General features: G+C 42.5%; 1 protein-coding gene across 3 annotated transcripts; it reads left to right on the plus strand.

The window, feature by feature from the left end:
- The first annotated feature begins 5,855 nt into the window (after positions 1–5,855).
- Positions 5,856–17,706, plus strand: zfyve27 (zinc finger, FYVE domain containing 27). 3 transcript variants are annotated; one of them, XM_080835889.1, is made up of 13 exons: positions 5,856–5,965; positions 6,734–6,990; positions 7,127–7,197; positions 7,424–7,610; positions 7,744–7,839; positions 8,988–9,100; positions 9,393–9,517; positions 13,386–13,457; positions 13,644–13,697; positions 15,731–15,872; positions 16,008–16,054; positions 16,193–16,274; positions 16,415–17,706. In XM_080835889.1, the coding sequence occupies exons 2-13, from the start codon at positions 6,761–6,763 to the stop codon at positions 16,483–16,485; spliced, it is 1,290 nt and encodes a 429-aa protein (XP_080692015.1). In that variant the 5' UTR covers positions 5,856–5,965; positions 6,734–6,760; the 3' UTR covers positions 16,486–17,706. The 3 variants fall into 3 exon arrangements, with proteins under 3 accessions (XP_080692015.1, XP_080692016.1, XP_080692017.1); XM_080835890.1 differs by having other exon boundaries at positions 16,424–17,706; XM_080835891.1 differs by having other exon boundaries at positions 13,674–13,697.
- Positions 17,707–18,825: the final 1,119 nt, after the last annotated feature.

The raw sequence follows: 18,825 nt of genomic DNA on the forward strand, positions 1-18,825 counted from the left end.
GGGTGGCCGGTTTGATCCCTGACCAGCAGGAAAAATGTGGGCGGGGCACTGCTCTCCCATGCCCACATCCACGGCTGAGGTGCCCTTGAGCAAGGCACCTATCCCCGATCACTGCTCCCCAGGCGCCGCCAAAGGCAGGTCACTGCTCCGGGTTAGTGTGCTTCACTGTGTGTATCACTACCCTGGATGGGTAAAATGCAGAGATAAAATTCAGGGTGTGTGTGTGTCACTATCTCTGCCGTTAAACAGTCATTAGTCACTAGGGCTCCATTTCCATTCCATTTCCAACTTCACACAGGTGTCATATTGTGTCTAATATAAGAGCCTTTGACAACATACTAATAGCGCATAAAACATATTTTCAATGTAAAGCAACAGCTATGAGTTTCCATCTAAAACTAGAAACTTGCAGGGTAAAGAAACTAAAAAACGACAGACATGCCTTCGGATATAAACAACAGTTAATTTAGCAGCTAACTGATTTATTTTGGCGATATAAAGTTGTTCTTACAGTTTGATCGTGCCAGGTCACAAAAATGCACTGTGAATTGCCTGGGTGGATAGTAGGGACGACAGCTGGGTTCTTCACATGACCACATCCCATTCAAATTCATTTGAGGATGTAAACCAGTTACATGCCTAAAAACTGTTTTAAAAAAGAATCCATAACACACATTTGAAACACCCTGTGACTTGAAAAGACCTTCAGCAATGGCAGACAATCATGACCTCTGCTTACTCAGTCAGACCACCTATTGATCCATTCAATGCCACTTCTATATTCTATGCCACTGCTGGAGACACTGTGCTAACTAAACTGTTCTGAGATCAGGGTAGTTCTGACTGAGGTGAAGAGACATGTGTCATATCCAGGGCTTATCTCTCACTCCTTGTGGGCTTGTCATAATCAGCTGGTGCTTATTATATTTACATTTAGCAGCCGCATTTTGTCCAATAACATGAAAATAACTAGGTCAATAGATAGAAAATGACTAGTAGTAGTAGTAGTAGGCTAGGAGTAGTAGTATCCTATTGTTGTCATCAGTGGCCTCGCTACATCTGATCACTCTGGGCTTTAGGCCGAGTATTTTGCACTGAAAACCAAGATGTTTATAACAAAACAACAGAAAGATTGTGTAACAGAGGGGCTTTTACACATGCCATTCAAATGTGTTTTGGGCGATCGGCTTGCAATCAGATAGTGCTTGACCACATGAAGGTACATGTGTAAATGCAATCTGGTTAAGTGTCCACACTCAATGGTATCCCAAGGCAAACTCACATTGATCAAGATTATTGGATTACAAAAGCAGGAAAAAATACACTAGAAAGCACAATTAAGGCACAATTAAGGCCTGTAAAACAGAATACCCCACACTTCGATTTGAACAAAGCTTTATAATGCTGTTGATGCACAAGTAAAGGTATTTTGCGGACACATGTAGTCTGCCTTTTCAACATACATCCATCTGCCACATTGACAACAATTAGGAAACGGTATCCGGGATAGTTTAAGAAATTGGCTGACTATACAGAACGCAGCTTGGTTACGATTGGGAGTTGGGAGACATTCCAATGTTGGTCATTTGCAACTGACCAATGCCCTTTGCAAAGTTGCAAAGAGAAACAGGCTCTCCACTCCTGCAGATCAAAGAGGAGATGGGCAAAGTTATGAAAATATTTAAGGTCTTATATTTGATTGTTCTGTAAAAAGATCACATCTCATAGGCATCTCTTTTTTCTTTCCAAAGATAAAAATGAGATTTCAGTAGGATTTTCCTGCCAAGATCATGATACTCAATAAGTGATGCGGATATTGCTAACACGTCATCAAGTATAGGAGAATCGCATAATAAATTATTATTGCAGTGACCTCCTCCAATATGTTCCAAATATTGCTAAGCCATCAGATTCAGTTTCTACAGGTCTAAGTTTGTCACAGTAACAAAATGTATCCTGATATCCTCAATGGGGATTATGTGTCCGAAAATTCTTCAGCACGCAGTACAAGTGGGAAGATTCGTGCACTGAAAAAAAGGGAGAAGAGGGGTTGTTGAATTTGTATGTTTCTATTAAGTATATAAAACATGACAGATTTATGTTCCGTCACTAAACATGTAAAAATCATGTTAAACTAATGTATTCTTGGGGGATGTACAGTCTTTGAGATTAAGTCATGTTTAGAAGACATGAAATAGTTATGTTTGGTTTGAATCTCCGATTCTCCGCCCATTTTTAAACTGCCAACTGCCATCTTTCCGTTTGCCTCTGGTGCTGGATTGAAGAGTTGATGTGCTCAAGGTGAGGATTTGAAGACTTGTTTAAAAGGTAGGTAAAATGGTTAAATTTCCTGACATTGCACAGAGTTAGAGGGAATCAATTTAGATCGGTTGCTTCAGTAGCTAATATCGATAATAGGTTAAGCTCGTGGTAATAGGCAGGCTAGCTAAAGTTCACCAATGTTACCTTTGCTAACTAATGATAACGTTGGCATCATTGCCAAAGAGCATATCATGTTATGTGTCTTATGAAATAAATGCACTTCACTTCATTTGTCTAAATTATATGTGCTTGTATGTATCGTGTCAATTTACTGAAAACACGCTTGGAGAGTTGTACTCTGAAGTTAGCTCATGTTAATTAGCCTTTTTGCAAGAAGGTAGTGCTGGCTTGTTTTGCTAAGTCAAGTTCGTTGCCGTTATTCACTGTGGCTAGCCTAATGCAGGTGAATTGCCAGTTAAAATTCATGTCAGACAGATAGGTAAGGTATTGAGATGTGTGCATTCAACATGTGTTTTACACCATGAAAATCTAGCGCACATTTCGACTGTTTAAAGTTTTTAAGTCCAGTGAAAATTGAACCCATGGTCTGTTCCATTGCTTGTCTGATACATACATCCTGTATCGAAGTTTTTCTTGTATCAGTCCTTCATGAATATTCTATCTCAGTTTAGGATCAGGGAGAAGATGGATACCCCTCTTCCTGCATTGGCCTGCTCCAGTTTCAGCTCTGCATCATAGGCAAACAGAGGAACACAAAAGATGCTGGGCCAAATGGACCTTGAACCAGATGCGGGAGCAAGTCATGAATGTCGGCCCCGGACTCAGGAGGGGGGCATTTCCACTAGTTACTGATTTTTTTTTTTTTAATTATGTTTTTTTTTTTTACATATATTTTAAGAGATAATAAAAAAAACATTATTGAACTCTGACACCCTTGCATTCTTTCTCAAAATGTAAATCTAGTTGATGCTTTGGTAAGTATCAATTGGAAATGCCTACTAACATAAATATATAATATAATGATGGAATTATAAGTAAATCAATCAAAAAAAACTATAAATAAATCATGTTGGTTAATCATGAAGTAATTATATATACTAAACATAAAATAAATACGGTAGATTAACATGAAAGAATCATGTTTGTATTGCAGAGCAGAATCATGTTTGTCTGACATGAAAAAAATATTTTTGGAAAACATGATATTAACTTGTGCAACCGATGTACAAGTTTTTTTCATGTAAGTCTGAAAGAGTTTTTTTTTCAGTGTGTGAGGGTTCATTCATTTAAATTGCCTTATGCTCTGATAGGGTCAGGTGGGAGATTTCTCAGATAGAAACATTAACCGGCCAGATGGCCGTATCAGAGCTAAGTTCCGGTATTCAATAAGAGGAGTAGCGCACGATGCGAGTCGCCTCACCTGGTGAATGAGACACGCATTGCGAGTCGCTCGAGGCGCATGGCCTATAGGCTACTATAAACGTGGTTGAGACGGCGCATAGCCTACTATAAACGTGGTTGAGACTCTTATTAAAGCTCTTACTCATTCTCGTGGTTGAAAGTCGGTAACAAGTCACGATAAACGTTGTTGAGACACTTATTAAAGATCTTACTCTACTCATTCTCGTGGTTGAAAGTCGGTAAACAAACAGAGTCGGTAACAAAACAGACAAATAGCTACACGGTCAAGCAATGTAATTTATTTCTTAAAAGTTATTGATAGAAATAGAAAATACACACTCACCCTGTCCATTGTCTTTGAGGTTTGTCCCTGGCCATTGTCTGGCCATTGTCTTTACACCTTTGACTGAGGTGCCCCAATGTGTTTACACCTCTCTCATCAATATGCATAGTGAAGAATAGTGTCACTTTCTGAGTTACTTATTATTAGTATAGAAACCACAAACAGTTTCTGAATGCTAAACTCACCTATGTGGACCAACACCTCTGTTTACAAGGTTCAGAGTAAAAAAGAAAACTTCCAAAATATGTACAATGTCTGAGCACCTCTAAAACAAGATTCAATTTTAGTGTCTTTAGATTTAATTTTAATAAAACCCTTTTTAATAAATTCCTTTTACTGCCATTGTATTATTGCTGAGGTGTTCTAGACTAGAGTATTCATTCATTCATTTTAATAAAACACTTTTTTACTACATTCCTTTTACTGCCATTGTATTATTGCTGAGTTGTTCTGGTGTATTCATATCTATATCTGCTTATTTAAAATTGTTGTCCCTATTCATTGTATTCATATCATGCCTCTTATCATATTCATTGTATATCATATCATGCCTCTTACCTCATATTCATTGTATATATCATATCATGCCTCTTACCTCATATTCATTGTATATATCATATCATGCCTCTTACCTCATATTCATTGTACTTATATCTTATTATGCCTCTTACCTCATTCATATCTTCTATTGCTATCTTCACATGTACTCCTGCATCAGCACTTTGCATATCATATCTGCAATAATGACCAACTATTGCTGCCAATGTTTTTGTTAAACGGTGAGTACTTTGGTAGATTAAAGTGTAAACTTTGAATACAAATACAACTTATTATCTATAGCCTACCTGAGTGTGCAGTGGTAATGTAAGTTTGATTCGTTTTCGTTTTTTTCGTGGAAATAAATGACATTGCTTGACTGTGTAGCTATTTGTTTTGTTTCTTTAAAGAAATAAATAACATTGCTTTACCGTGTAGCTATTTGTTTTGTCTCTGTGAGAATGAGTAAGCGCTTTAATAAGAGTCAATCCAATGCGCGCAATGCGCGTCCGCGTCTTATTCACCAGGTGAGGCGACTCGCATCGAGCGCTACTCCTCTTATTGAATACTAGTTCTTACCACCTGCGTATCAACAAGGCAAAACGTCCATCTTATCACCGCTCATCCTACAGAGCCCCAAAAGGGTTAAGGTGGGAATTTTCTTTGCAATCCCTTGCAATACTTTTGCGATGCCTCCTTGCATCCTGCAGATCACTGCAATGTTTTATTCTGGTGAACCCCTTTCATTCGAAGCATTTGGTTAAGATTACTTTCGCTGATTACATATTTTATCATATAAAACTATATCCGCGTAATTAATTTACTAAAAGTAAAATCCCACGAACTGATCCATGTCATTGTGTCGAAGTGGCAAACGGAGTAAGAGTACTGGGATCTCAAAAGTATTGTGATGTAATGCAAAATGTAGTCTATTGCGCGAAAAACGTATTGCCAGGGAATGCAAACGTATTGCGTGGGAACGCAAAGCTCTTGCGAGGGAATGCGAAATGATGAGAAGGATGCAAACGTTTTGAAAGGGAACGCAAAGGTACCTCAAAAATATTTCACCATAACGTTGAAGGAAAGTATGAGAACATCATAATAAAAACTATTTTCTGTAGGCTAACTCTATTTTATATGGAGACAAACAAATAACAGAAGCTTTTTTGAAACGTCTGTGAGTTTATATCGACTCTTTCGGTGATCTGTTGTTGCCCAGGTTTCTCATCACACGCTCCTAGATGTACACTTATGCCTGAAACAAAGCGGAAGTATTATCAATTGAGGAAGACTGACGGCTTGAACTTGTCCTGTTGAGCAGGAAAACAATACAACAGCTATTACTTATAATCAGTTAGTAGTTTTTTTGTTACAAGGAGGGTGACGAACAGTATTGGACCTGTAAGTAAATGTGCTCCATTAAGCGTGTTAATGTAACGTTAGCAGTGTTGGTTAGGATGCGGGCAACTGTCCAACGTTAGCAGTAGATAGCAAAACACGTTTAAAAGCTAAATTATGTAAGAATTATTCCAAAATGGAAGGAGAAAAACTAACCCTAGAGTGAAAATGCAGACCGTATTTGCTGAATGCTAATGCGAGTTATTAATGTCAACTCGCCGAAAGTTGTGTGAACAGCTAACGTGAATTGACTGTTAACCCATTTTTTTCTGGCTGGCTAGAGGTTTTATTTAGTGTATAACGTTAAACGTAATTATGTATAGAATAAAGTATTCCCCAGTCATTGGGTCTGTTTAGCTATCTGACGTAGCGTTACGTCATACAAATAGTTTTATTTCGAGTATTGTACATTCATCGCTTGCTCCACAAGCATAGTCTACCTTTAGCAAAGGTATATTTTGCGTTGATGCTGATAATAGTGTATAGTGTGTTGTGTGCCGCGCTCCAGTGATCTGTCATTGATCTCAAATAAGTGGTCCTTGATGAAAGTGTTTTCTTACGTCTGGTCTGATTAGACTGTGTGGACGAGTGTCTATTGTTCGAGAGAATGTTAATCTTTAGCTCCGGTTATTCAGTGAATGTACACCACTAGTATGCATGATGCACCGCGGTTTTACCCAAAGTGCTCTTTAATCGTATTTATTCGAGGAGTGGATTGGCATGAGGTTTTAACGGTGCTGTGTTCCATATTTTGTTCTCTCTCTCTCCCAGTGTGCCTTCCTTCAACCCTCAGAAAGGATGCAGCCTAGCGTGGCAGGGACCCTTCAGGAGTCCCCACAAGGCCAAGGGGAGCGAGGTGAACTCTTCCAGCCTCCCTCAAGAGATGCTGCCACCGCAGAGACAACTGAGCCAGGATGTGCACGACCAGTAACCTTTGACCTGCTCAATATGGTGGTCTCCTACAAGAGGATTGCAATCTACCTTGAGCCTATGAAAGATGGGGTGGAGGTGGTGCGCTATCTGCTGGGGTGAGAAGAGGTTTCCTTCGTTTTGCTTATATATTACCAGTTGTGGATGTCAAATATCAACCTAATCTAATCCATCATCAAATATATTTTGCTGTGATTCATTTCTCCTGTGCCTGCTTGTGTGGATCTCCTGCAGATGGAAGATGCCTGTCTTCTCCCTCCTCTGCTGCATCCTGCTCAACATCCTCTTCATCAGTCTCAGTGAAGGTAAGGGCCACGTCCATGGAGGTGTAGTTATTCGGCAGATATGGTTATACAAAGTGATGTGTAATAATATGATGCATATACATAAACACACTGGGTGCAACTCCGTTTGCTGCTGCTTCCATGTTTCCATTCCTTGTGACTACACTCCATGGTCCTTGCCTAGAGGGTGGAATGATGGGTCATATCTAGAGATATGTTCAGTGTATTTTCCCTATTGTGTTGTCAGTGGCCTGGTTCTCCCTCTGTCTCATGGGAGTGTCCACCCCGGCCGCGCTGGGCTACATTGGGGAGCGGTGTCAGGGCGTCACCAGTGACACGGACCTTCAGAGGAAGAAGCTCCACGCTGTCCAGCGCAGAGACCTGCAGACAGTCCACCTTACCAAGCAGGAAGCCATGCTCGAGGTCAAAGGCCTGTGAGTTGTCATTGTGCATGAGGATTGAATGAATGATAAGCAGAGGCAGATGGAGGCTACCATAGCAATGTTGATGTTCACTTTAATAGTACGTCCTATATATATATATACATGCCCTGTTTGTCTTTGGCAGGTTGAAGCAGCTAGATGACCTCTTCACCCAGGCCTGTGTGTCTGCTGAGTCTGTGTACAAGGTGCTGTACTGGGAGAGCCACGCCGTCTCATCCATGTGAGTGGAGGATGTGCCAGACACAGACACAGACACAGACACAGACACAGACACAGACACAGACACAGACACAGACACAGACACAGACACAGACACAGACACAGACACAGACACATTGGGAGCAAAACACTGTTATAAAGGGGTCAATTTTTTTGTTTGAATGTATAAGGCCTGTGCCATTCAGGAAAGTTCTTGTTGATTGCTTACTCTGAACTTTAACATATTTGAGCGAACTGTACTTTTTTTTTGGAGGTTATCAATCATTGAGTTTATCCTCAGTTGCTTCATGTCAGAATCATAATGCTCACTTGGTGTTGACAGAGGTAAAGGTGACAATACTGGATCTTCCAGCAGAGTCAGAGTCAGTCAGATGAGCAGTTTTGAACCAACCAGAGTGTCTCAAGTAGTGACGGCGAGATGAAGCTTCATGAAGCCTTGACGCTTTCCAGCCAAATGTGTTGGAAAAGTGATCCTTTCTCAGGGCTTTGAATGCACTCTAAGGACACCTACTGGTCAATGGAACGAAAGAAGGAAAACTGTCTCACAATGTTGAGGTGTGCGGTGGCCAGTGGCTTAGCTTAGACCTGATGCATTATCATGCATACACATAAAAGTCACGTGAGGAACGTCAACAAGAAATTGTTCATTTTAAGCATTTGTGTTATTTTGCAAAGAAATTGATCATGTTCACGTATGATCTAGGTATTATTTGTGTCATAGAAATGCAAGGGCTCTGGCCAGGCCTGACTATAATATATTGCAAAATGATCTGTGACATCAAATAACAACACAAATATTAAGCTTATATTATAGTTTATAGTTCAATAGTCGAGGTGTTGCACCAAAATGGACCAGCGGTAAACAGATCACAGATGACATATTCTCCCCAAAAACGATAAGTGCCGAAACCTCGGTTTTCAAGGCTAACATCACTAGGCTTTAGCACTTTCCGATTAAATGATTAACTACCCCAAATGAGACAGATGTTCTTTCTATTCAATTTATGTGTGTAAGACCAAAATTAACATGCCCATGGCCAGCCCAGAAACACCCAGGAGTCCGTCACTAGATGAAGTGGTGGGCAGAGGGGGACGGTATGGTTGTTTGACATTGCCTGTAACATTTCATCCTTTCTACCCTGTGTTCAGGTTCTACTGTGGCCTGCTGATCTCTGTCGCTCTACTGTATATCGCCCCAGTGGGATGGGTCCTGGCTTTTGGCATCAACATCCTCTTCCTGTGGAATAGAGAATTCTACAGAGGTACAGACTACCTTCAATGCTTCAGTTTCACCATAGCCTAACCACTGACTCTTCTTTAATGCTGAGCACTCTTCAGTTTCACCATAGCCTAACCACTGACTCTTCTTTAATGCTGAACACTCTTCAGTTTCACCATAGCCTAACCACTGACTCTTCTTTAATGCTGAACACTCTTCAGTTTCACCATAGCCTAACCACTGACTCTTCTTTTAATGCTGAGCACTCTTCAGTTTCACCATAGCCTAACCACTGTCTCTTTCTGAATGCTGACCATGGTCCCCCTGCCCTGTAGCCCTGCTGGATGTGAAGGCCCTGCTGAGCCCAGCTCAGAGTCTGTCTGCGGAGCAGGAGGCCGAGATCCGAGACGCAGAGACCACTAGCTTAGCAGAACAGACCCCAACCCCCACCAGCCTGGAGGTAAGATGGAGCCGTGCTTGACCCTCTTTTCTATGGAAAAGGGAACTGAATTTTATGAGACATTATTGTTGTGTCTTTCACCTTGAAATAAGTCTGTGTGAGACCTTTCATACCTCCCGGTGCCCCAGAGTCCCTGTGATCCCAGATGCCTAGCTAAGGTTCAAGGTGTCATTCTATTAAGTGTACACACAGACACATTGACATTGAACATGAATGACTAATTCAATGGAATTTCATTTTTCTCCTGTTGTAACCCCTTCTTCCCTAGCGCTATAAAACACACAGGAGTCACACTCACATCAAACAAAACAGACTCCTGGGTTCCCAGCACGTGTTGGTGAGTGGGCTGGACTTCCTGTCTGCCAATACATTTAGGACTTTTAGCAATAGAATTAGTTATGGTAAGTATTGTACATAGCAACTAAGTAATAACAAACTAGTTAGTAGAATGTGAATACATCAAAATAGCGCGGTGCCTCCACTGAGGAGATACTGAAATCCTCAGATCTAGTTACGCTGGAAGAAGTAATGGCAAAGAGTAGCTCCTTTCAGTTAAACAATAGTGATTCAATAGTGAATAGACACTCTGATGGAATTTAAAAAAATAGGCAACATTTATTTTCCCCTGTAATGTAAGTAAAATTCAAAATTAAAAGAAATTGTGTGTGTGAATGTGTGTAAAATGTACATAAGTTGTGTTGTATAAGTGTCTAAATATAGAAACCAGCAATATAAAATTAGAAGTATCCCTTTAATGTTGTTACCTAGTGATCCTCACTAGCAGACTAATTTAAGATACCCAATAAATGCAAAATAGTGTCATAAACCCCGCTAAGGGAAGGCAAAAAAAACTTCAAATCGGATAAAAGTCAAATCTAACACTGCATACAATGTAAACAAAACAATAAACCCTGTAGGAGCTTCTCACAAATTCAGTAGTCCATGATGCTTGATGGACAGGATGAAACTAACGCCCAGGTTAGGCATCCTAGGTTAGGCCTCCCAGGTCTGGAGTCCTAGGTAAGGCGTCCACGGTTAGGAGTCCACGGTTAGGAGTCCACGGTTAGGAGTCCACGGTTAGGACTAGGAGTCCACGGTTAGGAGTCCACGGTTAGGAGTCCACGGTTAGGAGTCCACGGTTAGGAGTCCACGGTTAGGAGTCCACGGTTAGGAGTCCACGGTTAGGAGTCCACGGTTAGGAGTCCACGGTTAGGAGTCCACGGTTAGGAGTCCACGGTTAGGACTAGGAGTCCACGGTTAGGAGTCCACGGTAAGGAGTCCACGGTTAGGAGTCCACGGTTAGGAGTCCACGGTTAGGACTAGGAGTCCACGGTTAGGAGTCCACGGTTAGGAGTCCACGGTTAGGAGTCCACGGTTAGGAGTCCACGGTTAGGAGTCCACGGTTAGGACTAGGAGTCCACGGTTAGGAGTCCACGGTTAGGAGTCCACGGTTAGGAGTCCACGGTTAGGAGTCCACGGTTAGGAGTCCACGGTTAGGAGTCCACGGTTAGGAGTCCACGGTTAGGAGTCCACGGTTAGGACTAGGAGTCCACGGTTAGGAGTCCACGGTTAGGAGTCCACGGTTAGGAGTCCACGGTTAGGAGTCCACGGTTAGGAGTCCACGGTTAGGAGTCCACGGTTAGGACTAGGAGTCCACGGTTAGGAGTCCACGGTTAGGAGTCCACGGTTAGGAGTCCACGGTTAGGAGTCCACGGTTAGGAGTCCACGGTTAGGAGTCCACGGTTAGGAGTCCACGGTTAGGACTAGGAGTCCACGGTTAGGAGTCCACGGTTAGGAGTCCACGGTTAGGAGTCCACGGTTAGGAGTCCACGGTTAGGAGTCCACGGTTAGGAGTCCACGGTTAGGAGTCCACGGTTAGGACTAGGAGTCCACGGTTAGGAGTCCACGGTTAGGAGTCCACGGTTAGGAGTCCACGGTTAGGAGTCCACGGTTAGGAGTCCACGGTTAGGACTAGGAGTCCACGGTTAGGAGTCCACGGTTAGGAGTCCACGGTTAGGAGTCCACGGTTAGGAGTCCACGGTTAGGAGTCCACGGTTAGGAGTCCACGGTTAGGAGTCCACGGTTAGGAGTCCACGGTTAGGAGTCCACGGTTAGGAGTCCACGGTTAGGACTAGGAGTCCACGGTTAGGAGTCCACGGTTAGGAGTCCACGGTTAGGAGTCCACGGTTAGGAGTCCACGGTTAGGAGTCCACGGTTAGGAGTCCACGGTTAGGACTAGGAGTCCACGGTTAGGAGTCCACGGTTAGGAGTCCACGGTTAGGACTAGGAGTCCACGGTTAGGAGTCCACGGTTAGGAGTCCACGGTTAGGAGTCCACGGTTAGGAGTCCACGGTTAGGAGTCCACGGTTAGGAGTCCACGGTTAGGAGTCCACGGTTAGGACTAGGAGTCCACGGTTAGGAGTCCACGGTTAGGAGTCCACGGTTAGGAGTCCACGGTTAGGAGTCCACGGTTAGGAGTCCACGGTTAGAAGTCCACGGTTAGGAGTCCACGGTTAGTTTCAACTTAACAAGGTATCAAATGAATCTAGTAGCAAGATGCAGAAAATACCTCCCTTCCTCTACCTCTCCTTCCTCTAATGCTATCTCCTCTAACTAGTACTACTCACTTACAGTAGTTACATTCCTGCACTTTTTTATTTCTTATGTAGAGTAGTTTTTATTGTTACACTAGGTCTCTATTGCTCGTTGCTTGATTGTTCTCTCCTTTGTACGTCGCTTTGGATAAAAGCGTCTGCTAAATGACTGAATGTAAATGTAACTACAAAGACAGTACCAACATCACAACCTGTTGAGAAACAGTGGGACAATCTTGCATGCATACAATCTTGCATGCATACATTACTGTAATTCTTTAAGAAGTAATGTTATCTAATCATGATCATCATAGACATTTCACCCTCATTCAGAACAGAACTGGGATTGGATGAAGTACATAATCAAATTGATCGAGCAGTAATCAGTATTCTTCTGAGGCCACTAAACCATTCCTTTATCTTGTTTATATTGACCCAGATATCTATACATACAATTTAGCTTGCTGCTTCTTACGAACCCCCTCACATTCTTAAGATTGAAAGCCCTATAGATGATTTTGAGATTTTTTTATTTGTAAAGCCCAATGCTGAAAAATAGTCTCTCACATTCCTAAAAGAGGGATTAGACAAATTCCCAAGATTTTTTTTGTAGGATGGTGGCTCTTTTGATGTACTGGGGAAAGGGTGAGACAGATACAGGAACAACCACATGGTAGACTTGACTCAACTGGCTGGTGTGAGCAGGAAAAGATGAATGATGCTGCATCCAATACTATTGCTTCTGTTTAGTGGGAGATGGATATGCCTCTCCTGTGTAGCCATGTCTCATTTGGGGTTCTTCTGCACTTACACTTGCTCTTCGGAACGCACACTTACAATCATGGCAGCATGAAGTACACTGTGAGTACCCGGATGGTGTACTCAAAAAGTTGAGTGTGGAAACCTGGACACTTCCCGTCCTCCATGGTTGGCATCTTGACTAAGTTGCAGAAAGGGAAGGGAATTCCAATAGCAGTTTTTCAACGGCAGTCAGATGAAGTTGTGTTTTTATGTTATGATCATCATTTTCTTGAAGTACACAACAGTTGTATTCGACTTGAGGCAGCACCACTTTAATGAAATTCAAACACGACTCAAGTAAGTACACAGAGTACACAGTGTGCCACATCGAAGTGTATTGACGGAAGTATCCGGAATAAGGCACAGAGTATAGCGTTGATATCTTGTCATCATAACTTCCTTCCAGCACTGCAAACTAACAAACACTAATTGGGGGAATCTTCTAACTTTCCAAACCTCTGTGGTTGGTTCAGGACCTTTCTCCGGGGAGCATTGAGGAGGCAGAAGAGGCCGAGCCTGATGATGAGTTTAAAGACGCCATTGAGGTAGTACTCCCACTGGAGGGGATTCACCTGTCTTCAGTCTGTCTGTCTTTCCTCCCTCCCTCTGGGTCTTTCCTCTCTATTCTGCTACACACACACTCAATGACATGTTCTTATCGGCGGGGAAGGCTGACTCTGACTCTGTCTCTGTGCTTCTCTGTAACCTGGCTTTCCTCCTGTCTGATTTAGTCCTCTCTCTTTACCATCTCACTGCCTAAGGAGCATCAGACGTCCGTGCTGCCGGTGAGTAGCGCCCCCAAGTGGGTTGGAGTGACCCCGCACAACACCAAGACAACTGGTGCTGTCCGTAGAACCAGCTGCTTTGCCTTGAGATGCTCTACCATATTTTTATTTTATAAAAATAATAATTTGATATTCTGTCACAGTATTTCACTGGCAGGCTGTCACACAGTGGGCAGACTGTAGGGGGCGCTAGTGGGGAAGTGCAGAGGATGTGGAGCTGTTTGAGGCAGAGAAGCTGGCTCTATACAGCACAGGAGTCTGCCAGCCTGTACACTGAAGAACACACTGGAACGCTGTGTGTGTGTGTGTGTGTGGGTCTTCAGCTGGCTGGCCTCCTGTGTGTTGTGTGGCTGTCACTCTCTCCCACCACAGATGTACAGCAGGCCTTCATACTGGGTACTATTTGCTCACATAGTGCTAAACATACTAATTCAATATCAGTAGATGTCTGTGTGTTTGTGGGTCTGTGTATTGGCTTATGGTTATAATCTAGTTAACGGTTATAACTTGGAACTGATAGTTTCCCTGAGGATAGAAAAGGCTAAAGACAAACGGCAGCCTTTCTCCTGTGTGTCTTTCCCTCCCGTCCTCACGCCCTCCTAGGAGATCCCCCTGGCTCTAGTGGTAAGTTCTAGAGGGTTTCTTTCCGTCTCAATCGCTCAATGGGTCTGTCCTTCACTTCTTTCGAGAAAGTCAAAGCTAAACATGAATGCTTACGTATAAAGACTTGATAAAACAATCTGAAAAAAAGTGTCCTGTTATATGAACAGTTGACATGCTTAAAAGAAAAACAACATATTTGGCATTGTACACCTCAGCTGTGCAACAACTGTTTTAGGAAAACTGCACTGGAACTTCTGGAAGATCCATGCATATTTCACTCATTTTTGTGTTCCCCCTGTGTATGCATGTATTATTTGAATAATTGTATTATATGCATTATTTGAATAATTGTTTGTGTGCATGCAGTAACATCTAGTTGCTTCTCCTACCATCCACAGGCAGATATTGGTTATTAGTTATAGTACAGTATTTATGTGTTGGCATGTTTGTGTGTGGATGTCTGTCTAATTCATGTCAATAATTCAGACAGTTCTACAGTATTGTTTCATGCTGTACTGTGCACCCATGATGACCTGATGCATGCATTGCATTTGACAGCAAGTCATCTTTGCTCTCTATTGTAAAAAATTACATTCAACATCTATTTAAAATAAGAGCTGCTCCTTGTACCACAAGTTTTTAACAACCATCATTGAGTTGGGATCCTCTGTTGTTGGACAGTGTTCACACGAGACACAATTGGGGAAGCTTGTTAGTGTTTACCAGTCCAATTAAGTTCTATGTTAGTGTTTACCAGTCAAGTTGTGTTCTATGTTAGTGTTTACCAGCCCAGTTGTGTTCTATGTTAGTGTTTACCAGTCCAGTTGTGTTCTATGTTAGTGTTTACCAGTCCAGTTGTGTTCTATGTTAGTGTTCACCAGTCCAATTAAGTTCTATGTTAGTGTTTACCAGTCCAGTTGTGTTCTATGTTAGTGTTTACCAGTCCAGTGTTCTATGTTAGTGTTTACCAGCCCAGTTGTGTTCTATGTTAGTGTTTCCCAGTCCAGTTGTGTTCTATGTTAGTGTTTACCAGTCATATTGTGTTCTATGTTAGTGTTTCCCAGTCCAGTTGTGTTCTATGTTAGTGTTTACCAGTCATATTGTGTTCTATGTTAGTGTTAACCAGCCCAGTTGTGTTCTATGTTAGTGTTCACCAGTCCAGTTGTGTTCTATGTTAGTGTTTACCAGTCCAGTTGTGTTCTATGTTAGTTGAGCGTCCCCTGTTAGTGGTCAAATGAGCTGTCCATGCAGCTGCACGAGTCGTGTGCTCAGACATTTGCGTCTCATGATGGCTTAATTTCAACCATCGCTTGTCTTCTATATATATCTTTCTTCATGCACCCTGTGTCCTCATTACAGAAGAAATAATCAGGTCACCCTGTAGATGAGTATGGACAGTTAATATACTCTTCTCTTTCTCCCTTGACCAGGATGATGATGAGGTACCATTAGGTACTCCAGACTACGACACCCTGTCAGAAAACGGTCTGTTGAGCAGAAATGAGCCCATTCGCAGCAAGGTGTCCAAACTCACAGAGAAACTACGCAAACGCTACCCCACCCACCCTGCAGGTCAGACCCTTCCTTTCTCTGCGTCTCTTCTTCATTATCTCTATTTCTGTGTCTTTCTCCCTTGTTTTTATGACGGCTGGTAAAAAGCTTTGACAAAACAAGTGATTCTTCGTCTCTTTCTGTGGACATCTCTAGGAAATTGCTCATATTGCAACGCCGTGTTTTCAGTGTTGAAAAAGAGGGTACGTCTCACCACTTTTCCCAAGCTGCTCAACCTAAAGTATCACATCATTGTTTATGGGGATGTATTGTAGATCTGAATGTGTTACTTTGATGCCTTGTCTATCTGTGATGGATGTCACTTTTTGCCTGTGTTCCAGAAAAGCTGCAGTAACTGTGGCAACTGCTTCTGCTCACGCTGCTGCTCCTACAAGGTTCTCAAGTCCAGCATGGGAGCCACAGGTGAGAGCTGACGCAGAGTCATGCCCCACAAACACCTCTTTAAAAAAACTCTGTCTTCCAATCGTTCAAATCTCTTTGTCCGATTGTAACTAATCGCTTCTCCTTTCTTTTTTTCTCCTCCCCCCTTCTCTTTGCTTCAGCGCCAGAAGCCCAGAGAGAGACGGTCTTTGTGTGTGCTGCATGTAACATGTCCCTGAGCAAGAAGGAATGACGGCCTCTTTTCCTACCTCCCATGATCCCCACCGTATACCTCCTTGTGGAAGCATGGTGTCGGCCCAGGACTGTTAGGATGAAGCTGAGGGTGTGTGTGTGTGTGTGTGTGTGTCTCCCTCAGAACACGTCCCCATGATCTTCATCCTCCATGCTGCTGAGGCCAGCGGATAGAGGGCGCAGGAGTCCCTGGCATCCTCACTACTGTATCGTGACCAGACTGTCATTTAGACTAGGGCTCCATCTCTGCTGTGGCCTCTCACTCATATCTGTGCTTATATTGAAGCGGATCCCAAGCGTAGCAGGTGTGTGTGGAGAACTCTGACCATTAGAGCAGTTGTGATTATGACCAGAGCTGCTATGGCATCTGCCAGCTGGGTTTAGCTTAAAGATTTGCCCTACCACTGACCCCTGTGTTAATCACCATAAGGGGATGTCAAGTCTCTTGCCATCATAAAATAGGACCTGTTTTGCTTGTGTGCTATTGAAAATACATGTGTGTTTGAAACACTGGAGGATTAGGAGGAAGGGGGCAGATTTGTGTTATTGCATTTCTATGCCCTCTGCCAGCTTCTCCTTCCAGAGACAGAGGTGATATCCACCCAAATATATTCGATAGTTCCCCTTACGTTCCGTAGCTGACCTCATAGACTTCACTTGGGCAAAAGGTTTCGGTGGTTAGGTTAGAGTTGGATGAGCCGTTTATTAAACAGCTCACCCCCCACCATGGTTCAGGTGTATGACATTTCTCAGTTTTATCTGCCTGGCCTGTTGGAGTTCATTAGCCAGCTTTAGGCACGGTTACAAGAAGTGCTTTTTCTTTTCTTTTTTTCATTCTTTCAAAAAGCAAACAGCTATTGGTTGAAAGAGACAAGATCTAGTAATTTATTTTAATAATTTGTAAGAGACTCTGGACAGCTTTCTAAAGGGATGTTTTCCTCCACCCACCTGCTCAGCAGAGATTTTCCCGAGATGCCGGTATGGATTTCTAAATCTACCATTTTACCACTGTTAACAAATCTGCGAATTGCGAATGTATTTAACTTTTTGAAGGCCCTCTGTACCAAGCCTACAATCAGTTCTACTGTTACGTTATTTTACTGTATTTTAAATGTTTGTCATATTTAATTAAGATTTTAGAAATCTACAGCATAAGCTTAGCAGTTGCGGTTTTATCTTCTGTTATGACGTTGCACTAATAAATACACTGTGCTTAATGTTAGCAAGTTCATTTGCTGAGTTTTTTTTCCATTTGTGTAAGGACGTCGATTCTAATGCAATACTTTAGAGTTGCACCGTACGGCCGTGTATCTGTCCCTGACAGGTGCTCTATCCATTATTAAACGAGGTCAAATTTGGTCAGGTGACTTCATTGAACCAAAGATGTTAAAGATCTTTTATTGAACGATAAGAAAATAATCTTTGTACGAATTGAATTGCGCTCTCCAAAACATCCGATTTATATATTCAGGGGATAAATCCTGACAGAAAATCTCATCCTCCGCTACACACGGATACTTCCACCCCCACGCCAGCCGTCATTTCCACCCAGCCAATCCTACCCCTCCCTCGCGCAAGCAATGCATGTCCCACTAAAGGGATTTCAGCACCGGGAGATTCTCCGCCGCTCACGGATGGAAACATGGCGACAGAGGTAGGTGCTAAGTGTGTGTACGATGTGTTTACCGTGTTGATTGGAGACTGTTCGACGAACTGTATTTACAAGGCATGCCCTCGGTCCCTGTGTTGAAGGTGGGAGCATATGGAACCTAAACACAACAAGGCAGAACCATGTGTGTTCGAAAGCACCGTAGAAAATAAGTGAACGTAAGCCATTAACATTACATTCAGGACGTCACTTTTTAGATGGGGCTACGTGGCTAAGGATATAAGCTTACTCTATAGCCTACATCTGTGCTAAACCAAAGACGTAGATCTATACAGAGACGGTGTCTGTAGCTTAATCCACAAGTGTATTGAACAAACGAAAAGGCATAGACTAATGTTATAAAGGGGTGAAACTAGCCTTTTCGTGTTAGCCTTACTTTCAACAAATGATATGGCCGAGGTGTGTTGGAAATCCGATTCAAACGGTTTACTACAAGTTACGTTAAAGGATCACAAAATCAGATCAGGCTACGTGTAAACTCCCGAGATGAAGCATACAGTGACATCGTCAGCCTAGGGTATTGAGCTAATTTTCTGGAACAAGCTTATACCTGTACATGTTTTTTGTTATATTGTTGTATAAAATGAACATGGCTAATAATAGCCCTTTTGATTATCATAAAATCTCTGCTCACTTGTAGCGGTAGTTTACATTGGCCCGCTTGCCTGCCAT

This window comes from Sprattus sprattus (assembly GCF_963457725.1).
Source record: "Sprattus sprattus genome assembly, chromosome: 1".
In the NCBI taxonomy this organism is placed as follows: Eukaryota; Metazoa; Chordata; class Actinopteri; order Clupeiformes; family Clupeidae; genus Sprattus; species Sprattus sprattus.

Coding starts and splice junctions, on each gene's coding strand:
- zfyve27 (XM_080835889.1), top strand. CDS start 6,761: ATGCAGCCTAGCGTGGCAGGGACCCTTCAGGAGTCCCCACAAGGCCAA. Junction 6,991..7,126: donor GTGGTGCGCTATCTGCTGGG/GTGAGAAGAGGT, acceptor GATCTCCTGCAG/ATGGAAGATGCCTGTCTTCT. Junction 16,275..16,414: donor GTCCAGCATGGGAGCCACAG/GTGAGAGCTGAC, acceptor TCTTTGCTTCAG/CGCCAGAAGCCCAGAGAGAG.